Genomic DNA, 12738 nt, shown 5'->3' with positions numbered 1-12738 from the left:
TGACTAGTACACACACACACACACACACACACACCACATCATCTTTATCCATTCATCTGTTGATGGACATATGGTTGCTTCCATATCATGGTTATTGTAAATAATGCTGCTGTGAACATTGGGTTGCACATATCTTTTCGAATTAGTGTTTTCATTTTCTTTGGAGATATACCCAGGAGTGGGATTGCTGGATCATATGATAGTTCTATTTTTAGTTTTTTGAGGAACCTCCATACTGTTTTCCACAGTGACTGCACCAATTTCCGTTCCTACCATTAGGGTACAAGGGTTCCCTTTTCTCCACATCTTTGCCAACATTTGGTGGTATTTATGGTCTTTTTATTTATTTATTTTGCCGCTTTGTGCAAGTTGTGGGATCTCAGTTCCCCAACCAGGGATTGAATCCGGGCCACAGCAGTGACGGCAGTGAATCCTAATCACTAGACTACCAGGAAGCTCCCCTATTTGTGGTCTTTTTGATGATGGCCATTCTGACAGGTGTAAGGTGATATCTCATTGTAGTTTTGATTTGCATTTCCCTAGTGTTAGCAGCGTTGAGCATCTTTGTGTGTGCCTGTTGGCCATCTATTTGTATGTCCTCTTTGGAGAAATGTCCATTCGGGTCTTCTGCCCATTTTTTAATTTCGTTTGTATTTTTGATGTTGAGTTGTATGAGCTGTTTATATATTTTGGATATTAACCCTTTATCAGTCGTATCATTTGCATATATTTTCTACCATTAAGTAGGTTGTCTTCCTGTTTTGTCAATGGTTAATGTGTCATTTAAGGCCAGTGTTTCCTTATTGATTTTCCGTCTGGACGATCTGTCCATTGATGTAATTGAGGTGTTAAAGTCCCCTACTATTATTGTGTTACTGTCAGTTTCTCCCTTTATGTCTGATAATATTTGCTTTATGTATTTAGGTGGTCCTATGTTGAGTGCATATATATTTACAATTGTTACCTCTTCTTGGATTGATCCCTTGATCATTATGTAATGTCCTTCTTTACAGTCTTTTTTTTTTTAATGGTTCTTTATTGGAGTATAATTGCTTCACAATACTGTGTTAGTTTCCGTTGCACAACAAAGCGAATCAGCCATATGCGTACACATGTCCCCATATCCCCTCCCTCTTGAGCCTCCCGTCCATCCTCCCTCTCCCACCTCAAAGTCTATTTTGTCTGGTACAATATTGCTACCCCCGCTTTCTTTTAATTTCTATTTGCATGGAATGCCCTTTTCCATCCCTTCACTTTCAGTCTGCATGTGTCTTTAGATCTGAAGTGAGTCTCTTGTAGGAAGCATGTGTACAGGTCTTGTTTTTGTGCCATTCAGCCAGTCTATATGTCTTTTGATTGGAGCATTTAATCCATTTACATTTAAAGTAATTATTGATATGTATGTAGTTACTGCCATTTGTTGTTTTGGGGTTGTTTTTATAGTTCTTTTTTGTTCTTTTCTTCTTCTTTGTTCTTTTTCCTTGTGATTTGATGACTATCTTTAGTGTTATGTTTGGATTCCTTTCTCTTTTTTGTCTGTGTATCTATTATACATTTTTGGTTTGCAGTTACCATGAGGTTTTTATATAGCAATCTGTATATATATATGTGATTATTTTAAGTTGCTGATCTCTTAATTTCAAATGCATTTTAACAGCCCTACATTTGTACTCTCTTCCCCTCATGATTACTGTTTTTGGCATCATATTTTAAATCTATTTATTTTTTGTATCCCTTAACTGCTTATTGTGGATATAGACAATTTTACTACTTTGTCTTTTAACCTTCCTGCTAGCTTTGTTCATGGCTGATTTCCTATCTTTACTGTATGTTTGCCTTCACCAATGAGCTTTTTCTTTTCATAATTTCCATGTTTCTAGTTGTGGCCTTTTCTTTTTCACTAAAAAATTTCCTTTAACATTTCTTGTAAAGCTGGTTTGGTGGTGGCACTGAAATTTTTTAGCTTTCGCTTGTCTGTAAAACTTTTGATCTCCATCAGATCTGAACGAGAGCCTTGTCAAGTAAAGTATTCTTGGTTGTAGGTTTTTCCCTGTCATCACTTTAAATATATTGTGCCACTCCCTTCTGGTCTGTAGAGTTTCTGCTGAAAAGTCAGCTGATATCCTTAATGGAGTTTCCTTATAAGTATTGATAACTTGTTGCTTTTCCCTTGTTGCTTTTAATATTCTCTCTTTATCTTTAATTTTTGCCATTTTAATTATAATATGTCTGGGTGTGGTCCTCTTTGGGTTGATCCTGTTTGGGACTCTGTGCTTCCTGGATTTGGGTGACTGTTTCCTTTTCCAGGTTAGGGAAGTCTTTAGCTACTGTGTCTTCAAATATGTTCTCAGGCCCTTTCTCTCTCTCTCTTCTCTTTCTGGGATCCCTGTAATGTGAATGTTAGTATGCTTGTTGTTGTCTCAGGTCTCTTAAACTGTCCTTATTTCTTTCTATTCTTTTTTCTGTCCAGCATCAGTGATTTCCACTACTCTGTCTTCCAGCTCACTGATCTGTTCATCTGTGTCACTTAGTCTACTTTTGATTCCTTCTCGTGTATTTTTCATTTTGGTTATTGTATTCTTCATCTGTTTGGTTGTTATGTTTTCTAACTCTTCTTTAAAAACTTCTAACTTCTTGTTCTGTTTATTCATTTTTATTCTGAATTCTTTGATCAAGTTTATGATCATTACTTTGAACTGTGTCTCCACTTATTTCTTCTTCTGGGGTTTTATCTTGTTCTTTCGTTTGGAACATATTCCTCTGTCCCTTCATTTTGCCTAACTTACTGTATTTATTTCTGGGTATCAGGTAGGTTGGTTATGATTCCTGACTTTGGAAAAGTGGCCCTTTGTAGGGGATGTTTTATGTGTCCCAGCAATGCACTCCTCTCTCGTCACCGGAGCTATATGCTATAGGGGCACCCTCCATGTGGGCTGTGTGGGTCCTTCTGCTGTGGTGGGCTGACTACTGTGGGCAGCCTGGTGGGTGTGGCTGGCCTCTGGTCTGATTGGTTGCCAGGCCCTGCCTTGTATGGAGGAGCCAGTCACTGGTTGGCAGCGTGGATCATGAGGTGGCCAGCTGTGGAACCCCGGGAGGCTGGCCCTGGGGCTCGTGCTGGCTCACTGGAGCCAGGAGTCAGGTCCGTGAGATCTGGGGCTGGTTCCCACCCACTGGTGGGTGAAGCCAGGTCCTGGGGTCTCACTGCAGGGCCCAGGGGTTCCAGAGCTGGTGTCAGACAGCTGGCAGGTGGGGTCATTTCCTGACACAGCTGGCTGCAGGGCCTGGGGTGTCTTGAAACTTGAGTTTACCTCCTGGTGGGCGGGGCTTGGGCTCAGGTGGTCCCAGGACTGGTGCTGGCCTGCTGGTGGGTGGGGCTGGGGCCCAGGGGATTCTAGGGCTGATGCCTGCCCACTGGTGCACAGAGCTGGGTCCCAGGGTGCCTGGGTCTGTTGCCTGTGCACTGGTATGTGGAGTTGGGTCCTGGGCCCTCTGGTGGGCAGGGCTGTGTCCTGGGACGGCTGTGGGCTCAGGGGGTCTTAAGGGGGCGTGTATGCTCCACCCCAGTTGTTCTGCCTGAAGTATCCCGGTACTGGTACCTATAGGCTAGTGAGCAGGGGCACAGCTGGATCCTGAGACTAATAAGCTAGAGGGAGGATTCCAGAATGGCGCTTGCAGGCACCAGTGTCTCCATGGTGGAATGTGCTCCCAGAAATGGCCGCTGCCAGTGTCTTTGTCCCCAGGGTGAGCTCCAGTTGCCTCCTCCTTCTCTGGGAGACTCGCCACGATCAGGAGGTAGGTCTCTCCCAGGCTCCTTTCAAATTACTTCTTCTGCCCTGGGTCCTGGAGCATGAGTTTTTGGGTGCACCTTTTAAGAATGGAGTCTCTATTTCCCCCTGCCCTCTGGGACTCCCAAAGGTAAGCTCCACTGGCCTTCAAAGCCAAATGTTAATAGGGCTTGTCTTCCTGGCACAAGACCCTTGGGTTTGGGGATCCAGATGTAGGGCTCAGACCCATTGTTTGCTGGGAAGAACCTCTGCAGTTGCGATTATTCTCCCATTTGTGGGTCGCCCCCCCAGTGGTGTGGGTCTCGACTGTATTGTGTTTCTGCACCCCACCCCACCCCCTGTCTGGTTGTGGTTTTCTTGGTATCTTTAGTTGTAGAAGATCTTTTCTGTTTGCTTCGGTCTTTTTGATCCATAGTTCTATAAATAGTTGTAATTTTGGTGTGCCTGTCAGATGAGGTGAGCTCAGAGTCTGTCTCCTCTGCCATCTTCCAAAATCTTTTTTTGGCTTCCGTAGTTTTTTAAGTGCCTCAGGTGATCCTGATGTGTAGCCAAATTTGAAAACCACTGAGATTTTGCCCCTCAGTTATTAATGACTTGGGCTGGGGTTGCCATTACAACAGGAATGGACATGTTCTTTCGTTTATATCATATTCTTCAGCAGATATTGAGCATATTATGTGCCAGATACCATGTTGGAGACTCAGATCAAACTCATGTTGAAATATGTAGCACTACTGTGGATCAAAGTAGTGTGGCAGAAAAGTAGAAATGTGAAGTTTTCAGAGGTCAGACATGGTAGTAGGGCATACAAATCTTAATTGTATATTGTTAGGTTGAGAAAAACCTTCAGAGAGACCATCCAGTTTTAAATGTTTGTTTTGAAGATGATGTTATGCCCATGTGCTGTGGCTGAAGAGAAATTTTAAAAACACACAGGTATGTTGGGTACAGGTATAACATTCAGATTTATTATATCAAAGAAACATTAAAGGGCTGGAACTAGTCTCAAAAGATAAAAACAGTTTATGCATTTTTTCAACATTTTTTGAGCATGCTAGCTGCTGGGAATGTGATAGGGAGGAAAACACAGGAATAGTGAGTTTCTGCCCTCAGACTGCTTATACTCCAGTGGTTTGATGTATGATAGAGTGGCTTACACCGAGAAAGGGATATGAAGAGAAAGTACTCTCAGATGGAATAGGTATGAGGACATCAGCAGGAGGAGCAGTGAAGACTTCACAGCAGGATGTGCAAAGGCCCTGGGGGCAGGAGCACCTGGAATCCACTTAGCTCACTGTAGTGGGGGTGGGGGAGGGGGGAACTAAAAATCTAAAAATCCACCAAAGGATTTTTAGAGCGATGGGAGGCATGGCCCAATTTACTCAAGTAGAATCAGAAATATTTTACTGGGGGGAGGGGTAGAAGTGAGATGATGATGAGGAAGAGGAGGCAATAAAAAGGAATAAGATGCCAAATCAGCAGGAACAGTTAAGGGCTGGTGAGGATCAGAGTTTGAGGGCCAGAGAGACTCGAGGGCCCTAGTGCTAAAGATGTGTGGCTTTCACAGGCCCGTCTCCAGCTTTCAGCCTGTTTGCAACTGTGCTTGATTCCTGGCTTACGAAATGGTCATTCTTAAGAAGACAGAGAAGAATCTGAAGTAGAACTTGACTGAAGCTCAGAGCACAAGGTTTGTTTTAAGCCCTGAAGTAGCTCAATCTCGTCCTTCAGCTGCTGCTGCCTTTGTTCAGATAGATGAATTTTGTTCTCTATTGCTATAATAAGAAAATTATTTCAGGTTATTCAGTAGTTTTATACACAATGCACTATTTCTAGCCTCATCTGAAAGTGCATAGTACACAATGCGGTGCCCCAAATGAAAAGGATCTAGGGTCTTGTGAGCAGGAATTGATGCTTTTATGCTTTTGCTTCCTCTTCTAGTTCAGGATACAATTCTAGTATTTATCACACATAAAGCTGGTCTGTAAATCTTTAAAATTTTGTATACCTTTATAGCAGAAAAGGCACTTCTCTATACTTTTGAGGATTTGAAAGCAGCAACTAAATAACCTTCATGCTACACAATATCCATGTTGACAGGATGCCATTAGACTATCAAGAGTTAAGGGCAAATCTTTCAGAGAAATGCATCCAATTTTTAATGTTACATAAAAGCTTTCGGTTTTATTTAGAAATAGGAATGCTTTCATTGTGGAAACTTAGAAGCTACTTTAGTTAGGCGTTATAAACTATAATATTACTCAGTGGCAATTTTTTAAACACCTCAAGAATATCTGTATACCTGCATGCAGTTAACTTTCTGGAACACTGAAAAAGATGAATTAAGCAAAAGAGTCTTTATCAGTTGGGGTGTGAGAAGTTAAGTCTTTTAAGTTGGTTCTCATGCGATTCCAAATAGTGTCACCCCCGGGAGCTCACACCCCCCAAATACTACACTATACTGTATGTACTCCCAACTAACTTAACCTAGGTAGTGACATGTTCCAAACATGTTACTTTTATATGAAAGAAAAATAAACATACATGAAAGTCACCTACAAAATAAAGCTTTTTAGAAAAAAAATTTAAAGGCCTCTTAAAAAAAAAAAAAGGATATTCCCATAAGACGTATGCAGACATTCTCAAGAGACTGGTTAAAAAAACACACTATTGTTGACTTTTTCTGCTGATTATAAATGTAATACAAAATTCAAATAGAAATGTGTAATATGAAAACAAAAATGAGAAAGGGTTGTGTATACTGAGACAGGAATATGAACTAATATTTTATCCACAGGGAAAATCTATTTTCCTAATATACTTGCTGGAAAGACAAATACATCTCTGGAAAAGAACAGAGTTTAGGGCACTGTTTGTGTACAACTTCAGGGGGAGCCATCTGCCTTAAACTCTGTGTCAACCTGTGCCCTCCACTCCCACCGGGATGTGCAGTGCACAGCCTGCCCAGCTGTGTGGGGCAGCCTTGATGGAGAAGTCAGGTCAGACTCATCAATGTGGAAACTTAGCCTGTTTTGAAGGCATCTGAAATAGTGGTGAAAGGACCACTGTTTGATGTTGTATGGAAAGGTTAACTCTCTGTTTCCACTAGGTTTTCTTTTTCAAAAGTTTCTTGGCTATTCTTTTTTTTTTTTTTTTTGATGATGAACTTTAGAATCAATCACAACCCTTCCTCTCCCATTAGATTTGAAGATTAATGTTGAAAGAACTGAAATTTATACACATCATACCAAGTGAGAGGGAGACAGTGCAGCATGGTTTATCACAGCCTCACCAGTTCCTGCTGATTTCCAAACATGGTGCCCAAATACTTCCATTTTGCAATTAATTTTTTGTTTCCACTTTTTTAGATGAGTTCTTTTTCTGATTACAAAAGCATTGTGTGTATGTATAAAATGTGGAAAATACAATGAGCACTAAGACAAAAGAAATTACTATAATCCAGTCACCTACAGATAACTACTGTTTCCATTTATGTGCAGTTTTTCTGTGTGCATGTGTGACCCTGTGTATATATATTTTTTCTTCTGTGTGTGAGGGCTCATATTGCTTTTTAATGGGCTTTTTCATTTAATGCAAGGGTGAACATTCTTCTAAAATAGGATTTTTATCACCTGAATAGTGTTATTTTAATATATATGATAAATGTTTATAAACTTTGCTGCTCAGTTATAACTCTTACCTGCTTGAATATTTACAAATGCATCTTCAAACAATCTGCAGTCAAAAAGTGAAGTCCCAATTTCTTCATAGTCTGGAGGAAGAAGAACATTTTCAGTTTTAATTTAAATAACTTACATAGGCAGAAACACCTCACAGAATAACCCTCAAAAAGGAAAAGCACACAGAGCAGGCATCCCCTGTGGACTGCAGTGGCAGCAGCCTCACCAGGGAGCTCGTTAGAAATCCAGATTCTTAGCACCTTTACTGGATCAGAACCTCCAGGGATGGGGCCCAGCCATCTGTTTTAACAAACCCCCCTGGTGGTTCTGAGGGGCATGCTCAAGTTCGAGATGTGCTTGGTCTAGAGACAAGAGTAAACGAACAAAAGAATGTCAAATGTCTGTTTGCTCTTAACTACACTTCTTGGTTTTGTCCTGTAGAAAAAAATCCCTTTCAAATAATCATATATTTTACATTGTTACCCAAAATACAGACTGTCGAGGTTTTTCCTTCTAAGACAGCTATACAGTCGACTCTTGAACAATGTGGGGTTGGTTAGGGGTGCTGACCCCCGTGCAGTCACAAATCCAAGCATAACTAACTTCACAGTCAGCCTCCCAAATATGTGGTTCCTCTGTATCTGTGGTTCTGTATCCACGGATTGTATAGTATTTTATTGCGTAGTATTTATTGAAAAAAACTCAGGTATAAGTGGACCCGTACAGTACAAACTCATGTTATGTGTCGACTGTATTTATAATAAAGTTTTTAAGCTCCTAACACAGGTTATGAGAAGGCTAAGTGGCTGTATACCTGCGTGTACAAATGGAACTTCAGCGTCCCGAAGAGCTCTTTCTGAAAGGCCACATTTAACTAAACCAAACATCAACCAAAACATTAAAATTACTTCTTTCTTCTATACTTTACAGTATCAAAAAAGGCACTTGCTTGTTTAAGGAACAGAATTAGAGTCAAATCAAAACTAGCATAATGAATGCCATTCTCAGATCTTAGCAGCAAGCGTGCTCAGCCGCAGGGAGCGGGGGGAGCGCAGGTGTGTGACTGAACCTGGTTCTGAACTTGCCCATTCTCTTGATGGTCACTCAGTTATGAACCTCTGGAAAAGACATTAAAACTTTCAGGGAATCAGGGTATTTTTTACTAAAGTAATGATTTTGTCAATTACCTACCTCCTGTTGATTTATAAAAAGACAAGAGATCTGGAACAATAAATTGTATTAAAGAATGAGATAAAGGATGTGAAGGCGATCTGGCTGCGACATGTGTCACCCCACTGATCGCCAGGGTTGATGCGGCTGATCTGGCTGGCTAGGCGGGTGTCCCCTTCCTCCCTCACCGCTCCACGTGCGTCCCTCCCGAAGCTGCGCGCTCAGTTGAAGAGGATGACCTTCCCCGATAGAAGAGGACCGTTCTTCGGTCAAGGGTATACAAGTAGCTGCACTCCCCTGCTAGAACCTCCAAACAAACAGGCTCTCAAGAATGAGATAAAGAAGGAAAAGAAAAAAGAAACAGCGCAGAAAGAAAATGTTTACTTTTTTTTTGGGGGGGGGGGGGGTGGTTTTGTTTAACATGTAGGTCTGTGAGAAGTCTCTATATGTAGAAATTTTGTTATTTCAATACCTGATTCTGAAGTGGTCTCATCCCTGAGTCTTTCGTGAATCAAATGAAGTTTGTCTACTATTTCTTCAAATAAAGCATTAAGAAGACCCGCTTCTTTACATTTCTTAAGAAAAGGAACTTTCACAATTGCATCTAAGAATAAAAAAAACATTTCAGAAGGAAATCGTCTGTCTCAGGACAGCTATCATACATCACTTTATGGTCACTTCTTCAGACTTTGCCTAATGGTGGATGAGCATTATTAGGTAATACGTACAGCACCTTTATCTTTTCTATTAATTGTAATTTCATCATACCTCATTTTTTTCAAGCTGAAACAATGAAATGTTATAAAAAGTGAAAATAAAAACTTCTCTGCTTAGAATAATTATATGAATAAAGAGAATTTTCTAAAATTTAGCTTCAAATCTTTGAGATAACAGCCTCCCTCATTTTTTTCTGTCACAGTTGACTGTTATTATGGAACGTCTGTTTCCTTAAGAGAAAGTTACAATTACTGGCTTAAGCTTCTTGGCGGGGGGCGGGGGGGGGGTCACAGTGTGAGGGGTGGCATGTCATTGGATTCTGAACTCAGGCAACTCTGGCTTCTATATCAAGAGCTGTATCCTTTCTTAATACTGAAGAGCAGTTGGACCATCCCAACCTGTTATAAGTTATTTTGATCTGTTGGGGTTATGATGGAGTGAATAATTATGATAAAAGATTTCTATTCTTATAATTCATTACTACAAGTCTAGAATAATAAAGTGGGATACCAACTCTGAAATTCTAAATAATAAAGTGGGATACCAGCTCTGAAATGGTACTAAGTACTGTAAGTCATATTCGTTAACAGACAAAACTTATAGCAAACCTGTGTGTCTGCCATCCTGTTCCTTCCTATCCAATTCCATTCTTTCCGGTGGCTAAAAGGAGAGAAAGATCAAGATTACTTTACACTAATTTTTTACTGTTGACATTTAATACAGTGAGTCCTCTACATGTGAATGAGTTCCATTCTGAGAGCACATTTGTAAGTCCAATTTGTTCGTAAGTCTAACAAAGTTAGCCTAGGTACCCAACTAACGCAATCAGCTATATAGTAAGTACTGTACTGTAATAGGTTTATAATACTCTTCACACAAATAATACATAAAAAACAAACAGAAAACAAAACATTTTTAATCTTACAGTACAGTACCTTGAAAAGTACAGTAGTACAGTACAACAACTGGCACACAGGGGCTGGCATCGAATGAACAGGCAAGAAGAGTTACTGACTGGAGGAGGGAGAGGAGGTGGGAGATGGTAGAGCTGAAGGATCGTCAGCAATAGGAGATGGAGGGCAAGGTGCAATTTCACTCACGCCTGACGGTGATGGCACAGGTTCTGGTTCCTTGCTGGATTCAGTTCTCTTTACCCTCTTGACAAAACGATCCCTTGATGTCTGGGTAGTAGCTCTTCTTTTCCTGTCATAGATGACATGGGAGCACTGGGTTGCATTCTTAACAGCTGCTGCAGTCTTCGTGTACTGTTCTACGTTCGGGTCCTGTGCTTGAAATAAAGTTACTGTACTGCTGTATACAGTACTGTAGAGTACACAAAAGCACAACCACTTGTAGAGGATGCAGACGTGTGACAATGTACTCCAGACACATGAATGTGATTAGACGTGTGAATGCACGTTTGCATCTTTGAAAGTTCGCAACTTGAAGGTTCGTGTGTAGGGGACTTACTGTATTGCATAAAGTGAAAACCAAATTCAGTGATATACTTATGGTGAAAATCATGTTCCATGTTCATATGTAGATGTAAACATCAAATGTAGTTTCGTTTTTGTCTAACAAAACATTAACAGGTGTAACAAGCACCTCTTGTATAAATAGGGTGAGAGGTTGCTGGCTCATATTAATTAAAGCTTACACGAGCTGTTGCAAATCCCCAAAACATTTTCATATGCTTTACACAGAATAGGAATCCAGAAAATTATGAATCACAAATTAGGTCAAATGTGGATCCTACAGCCAGGAAATACTTGGCTAGGTAAGGATGTTCCACTGCACCTATGCCTGTTTTAAGACCATAAACACCCTGTGGGCTCAGATCCTCTCACTGATTTAGTACCCAGGGATGTGTTACAGGAGCCAGGGGACAGTCATCTCCTGGAGGTTATGTGCTTGGATACCCAAGACACATCCAACTTCTCTTTAATATTCATCATCATCTATCATTGTGTCACCTGAAATTCAGAAGGTTAAAAAAAGACATTGTATGGAGAAACTTAAAGCTATAATGAAATTAATTCAGATTACCTGTACAGGATTGCCTGTTGAGAGATGTTTTTTCCTCCCCCTTTTACTTTTCACTCCTGAAAAGTAAGCAGAAAAGTATAAATTATGTAGATACTGGAATCCATAAAGGAAAAGACTGATGCTGGACTACAGAAAATGTACAACTCTTATATGCCAAAGGTTATAACAAAGTCAAAAGATATGCCAAACTTAGATTAAATGTTTGCAAAAAGACAAAAGGCCAATTTTTAAAATATAAAAGGACCTTATAAATCAATACAAAAAAGGCAATTGGGTGGAAAAATGGGCAAATGGGTAACTCTGGAGAGAGGGTTCATTAAACAGAAAAATAAATTGGATCACAGGGAAACAATATAATCGATCAAAAGATAGGGGAGTATACTCAGTTTCACCCATAAGTAAAGATATGCAAAGTAAAACAGAATTTTTCATTGATCAGATTAAGATGTATAATATATAATATCTGCAAGGATTTGGGTCAGTGTGTACTGCTGGTGCGGCCTCTTTAGAAGATAATTAGCCAACAGTTACCCAAAGTTTCATTGTTTATACTCTTTGACCCAGCAATCTACTTACAGGAAGTCTTTCTAATAGTATTGTTACATAAAGGCACAAAGATGAGTGGAGAAAAATGTTAGCTACAGTATTAAATGTGATAGAAAAAAGCTGGAAATAACTTACATGTCAGTCACGCAGAGACTAGTTCAACTGTGGTTCAGCTATACAACTGAATAATATACATAGTGGAATACTATGAAGCCTTTTAAAAATGAGGCAAGATCTACTTATACCCACTGATAGTGAAGAATTTCTAAGATATACTAAGTGAAAAAGCAAAATATAGTAGTAGGTATGTTTCTATACACAGAACATTTTTGGAAGAATTCGAAAGAAACAACGATGGTTTCCTCTGGGGAGAGGATTCGTTACAGTGTTATAATCTGCTTTTTAAAACGAATACATTATTGTCATCTTTCCCTGTCAGTGAACACTGACTGACAGCAATGTTTTTGATAGTATTTGATAAGTTGCAAGGGGAATGGCTGAAGGGTAACGCTATTGTTTAGAGAGCGTTGCTTACACCACAAAATGCAGCTGGCATGACAGGGAACTAATAAGCCTTTCCCGAAGAGGGCCGACTCCTGTCCACAGAGAGCATTCCACATCTTGTGTTGGCAAGACTGCTCTTCCGGCAGTGCACAAAGGTCAGGTAACCCCAGGTAGCCAGGACCCAATTTTCCTCAGAACGGAAAGGCTAATCATGCATTCTTAGGAGAATTGCATTCAGGGAACATACAGCACTTTATCAGTTTTATCTACTGAAGATCCTGATAGTCTTCTCA

The 12738-nt window shown here is 40.2% G+C and overlaps 1 protein-coding gene across 2 annotated transcripts in view; it reads right to left on the bottom strand.

Annotated features, from left to right (window-relative positions):
- Positions 1 to 4726: 4726 nt before the first annotated feature.
- SETDB2 (SET domain bifurcated histone lysine methyltransferase 2) overlaps positions 4727 to 12738 on the bottom strand; it is an 81409-nt gene continuing 73397 nt past the window's right edge. For both annotated transcript variants that reach the window (XM_027116313.1, XM_027116312.1), the window contains 6 exons: positions 11396 to 11451; positions 10450 to 10632; positions 9958 to 10009; positions 9105 to 9236; positions 7483 to 7554; positions 4727 to 5557 (listed from right to left, as the gene is read on the bottom strand). In XM_027116313.1, coding sequence (XP_026972114.1) covers positions 5418 to 5557; positions 7483 to 7554; positions 9105 to 9236; positions 9958 to 10009; positions 10450 to 10632; positions 11396 to 11451 — 635 coding nt within the window. In that variant the 3' untranslated portion in view covers positions 4727 to 5417. The remainder of the gene's footprint in view (positions 5558 to 7482; positions 7555 to 9104; positions 9237 to 9957; positions 10010 to 10449; positions 10633 to 11395; positions 11452 to 12738) is intronic.

The sequence above is a fragment of the Aethalodelphis obliquidens genome, unplaced genomic scaffold (assembly GCF_003676395.1).
Source record: "Aethalodelphis obliquidens isolate GAN/ISIS:26980383/991018 unplaced genomic scaffold, ASM367639v1 scaffold16, whole genome shotgun sequence".
In the NCBI taxonomy this organism is placed as follows: domain Eukaryota; kingdom Metazoa; phylum Chordata; class Mammalia; order Artiodactyla; family Delphinidae; genus Aethalodelphis; species Aethalodelphis obliquidens.
This window is presented reverse-complemented; position numbering and strand designations above follow the sequence as displayed.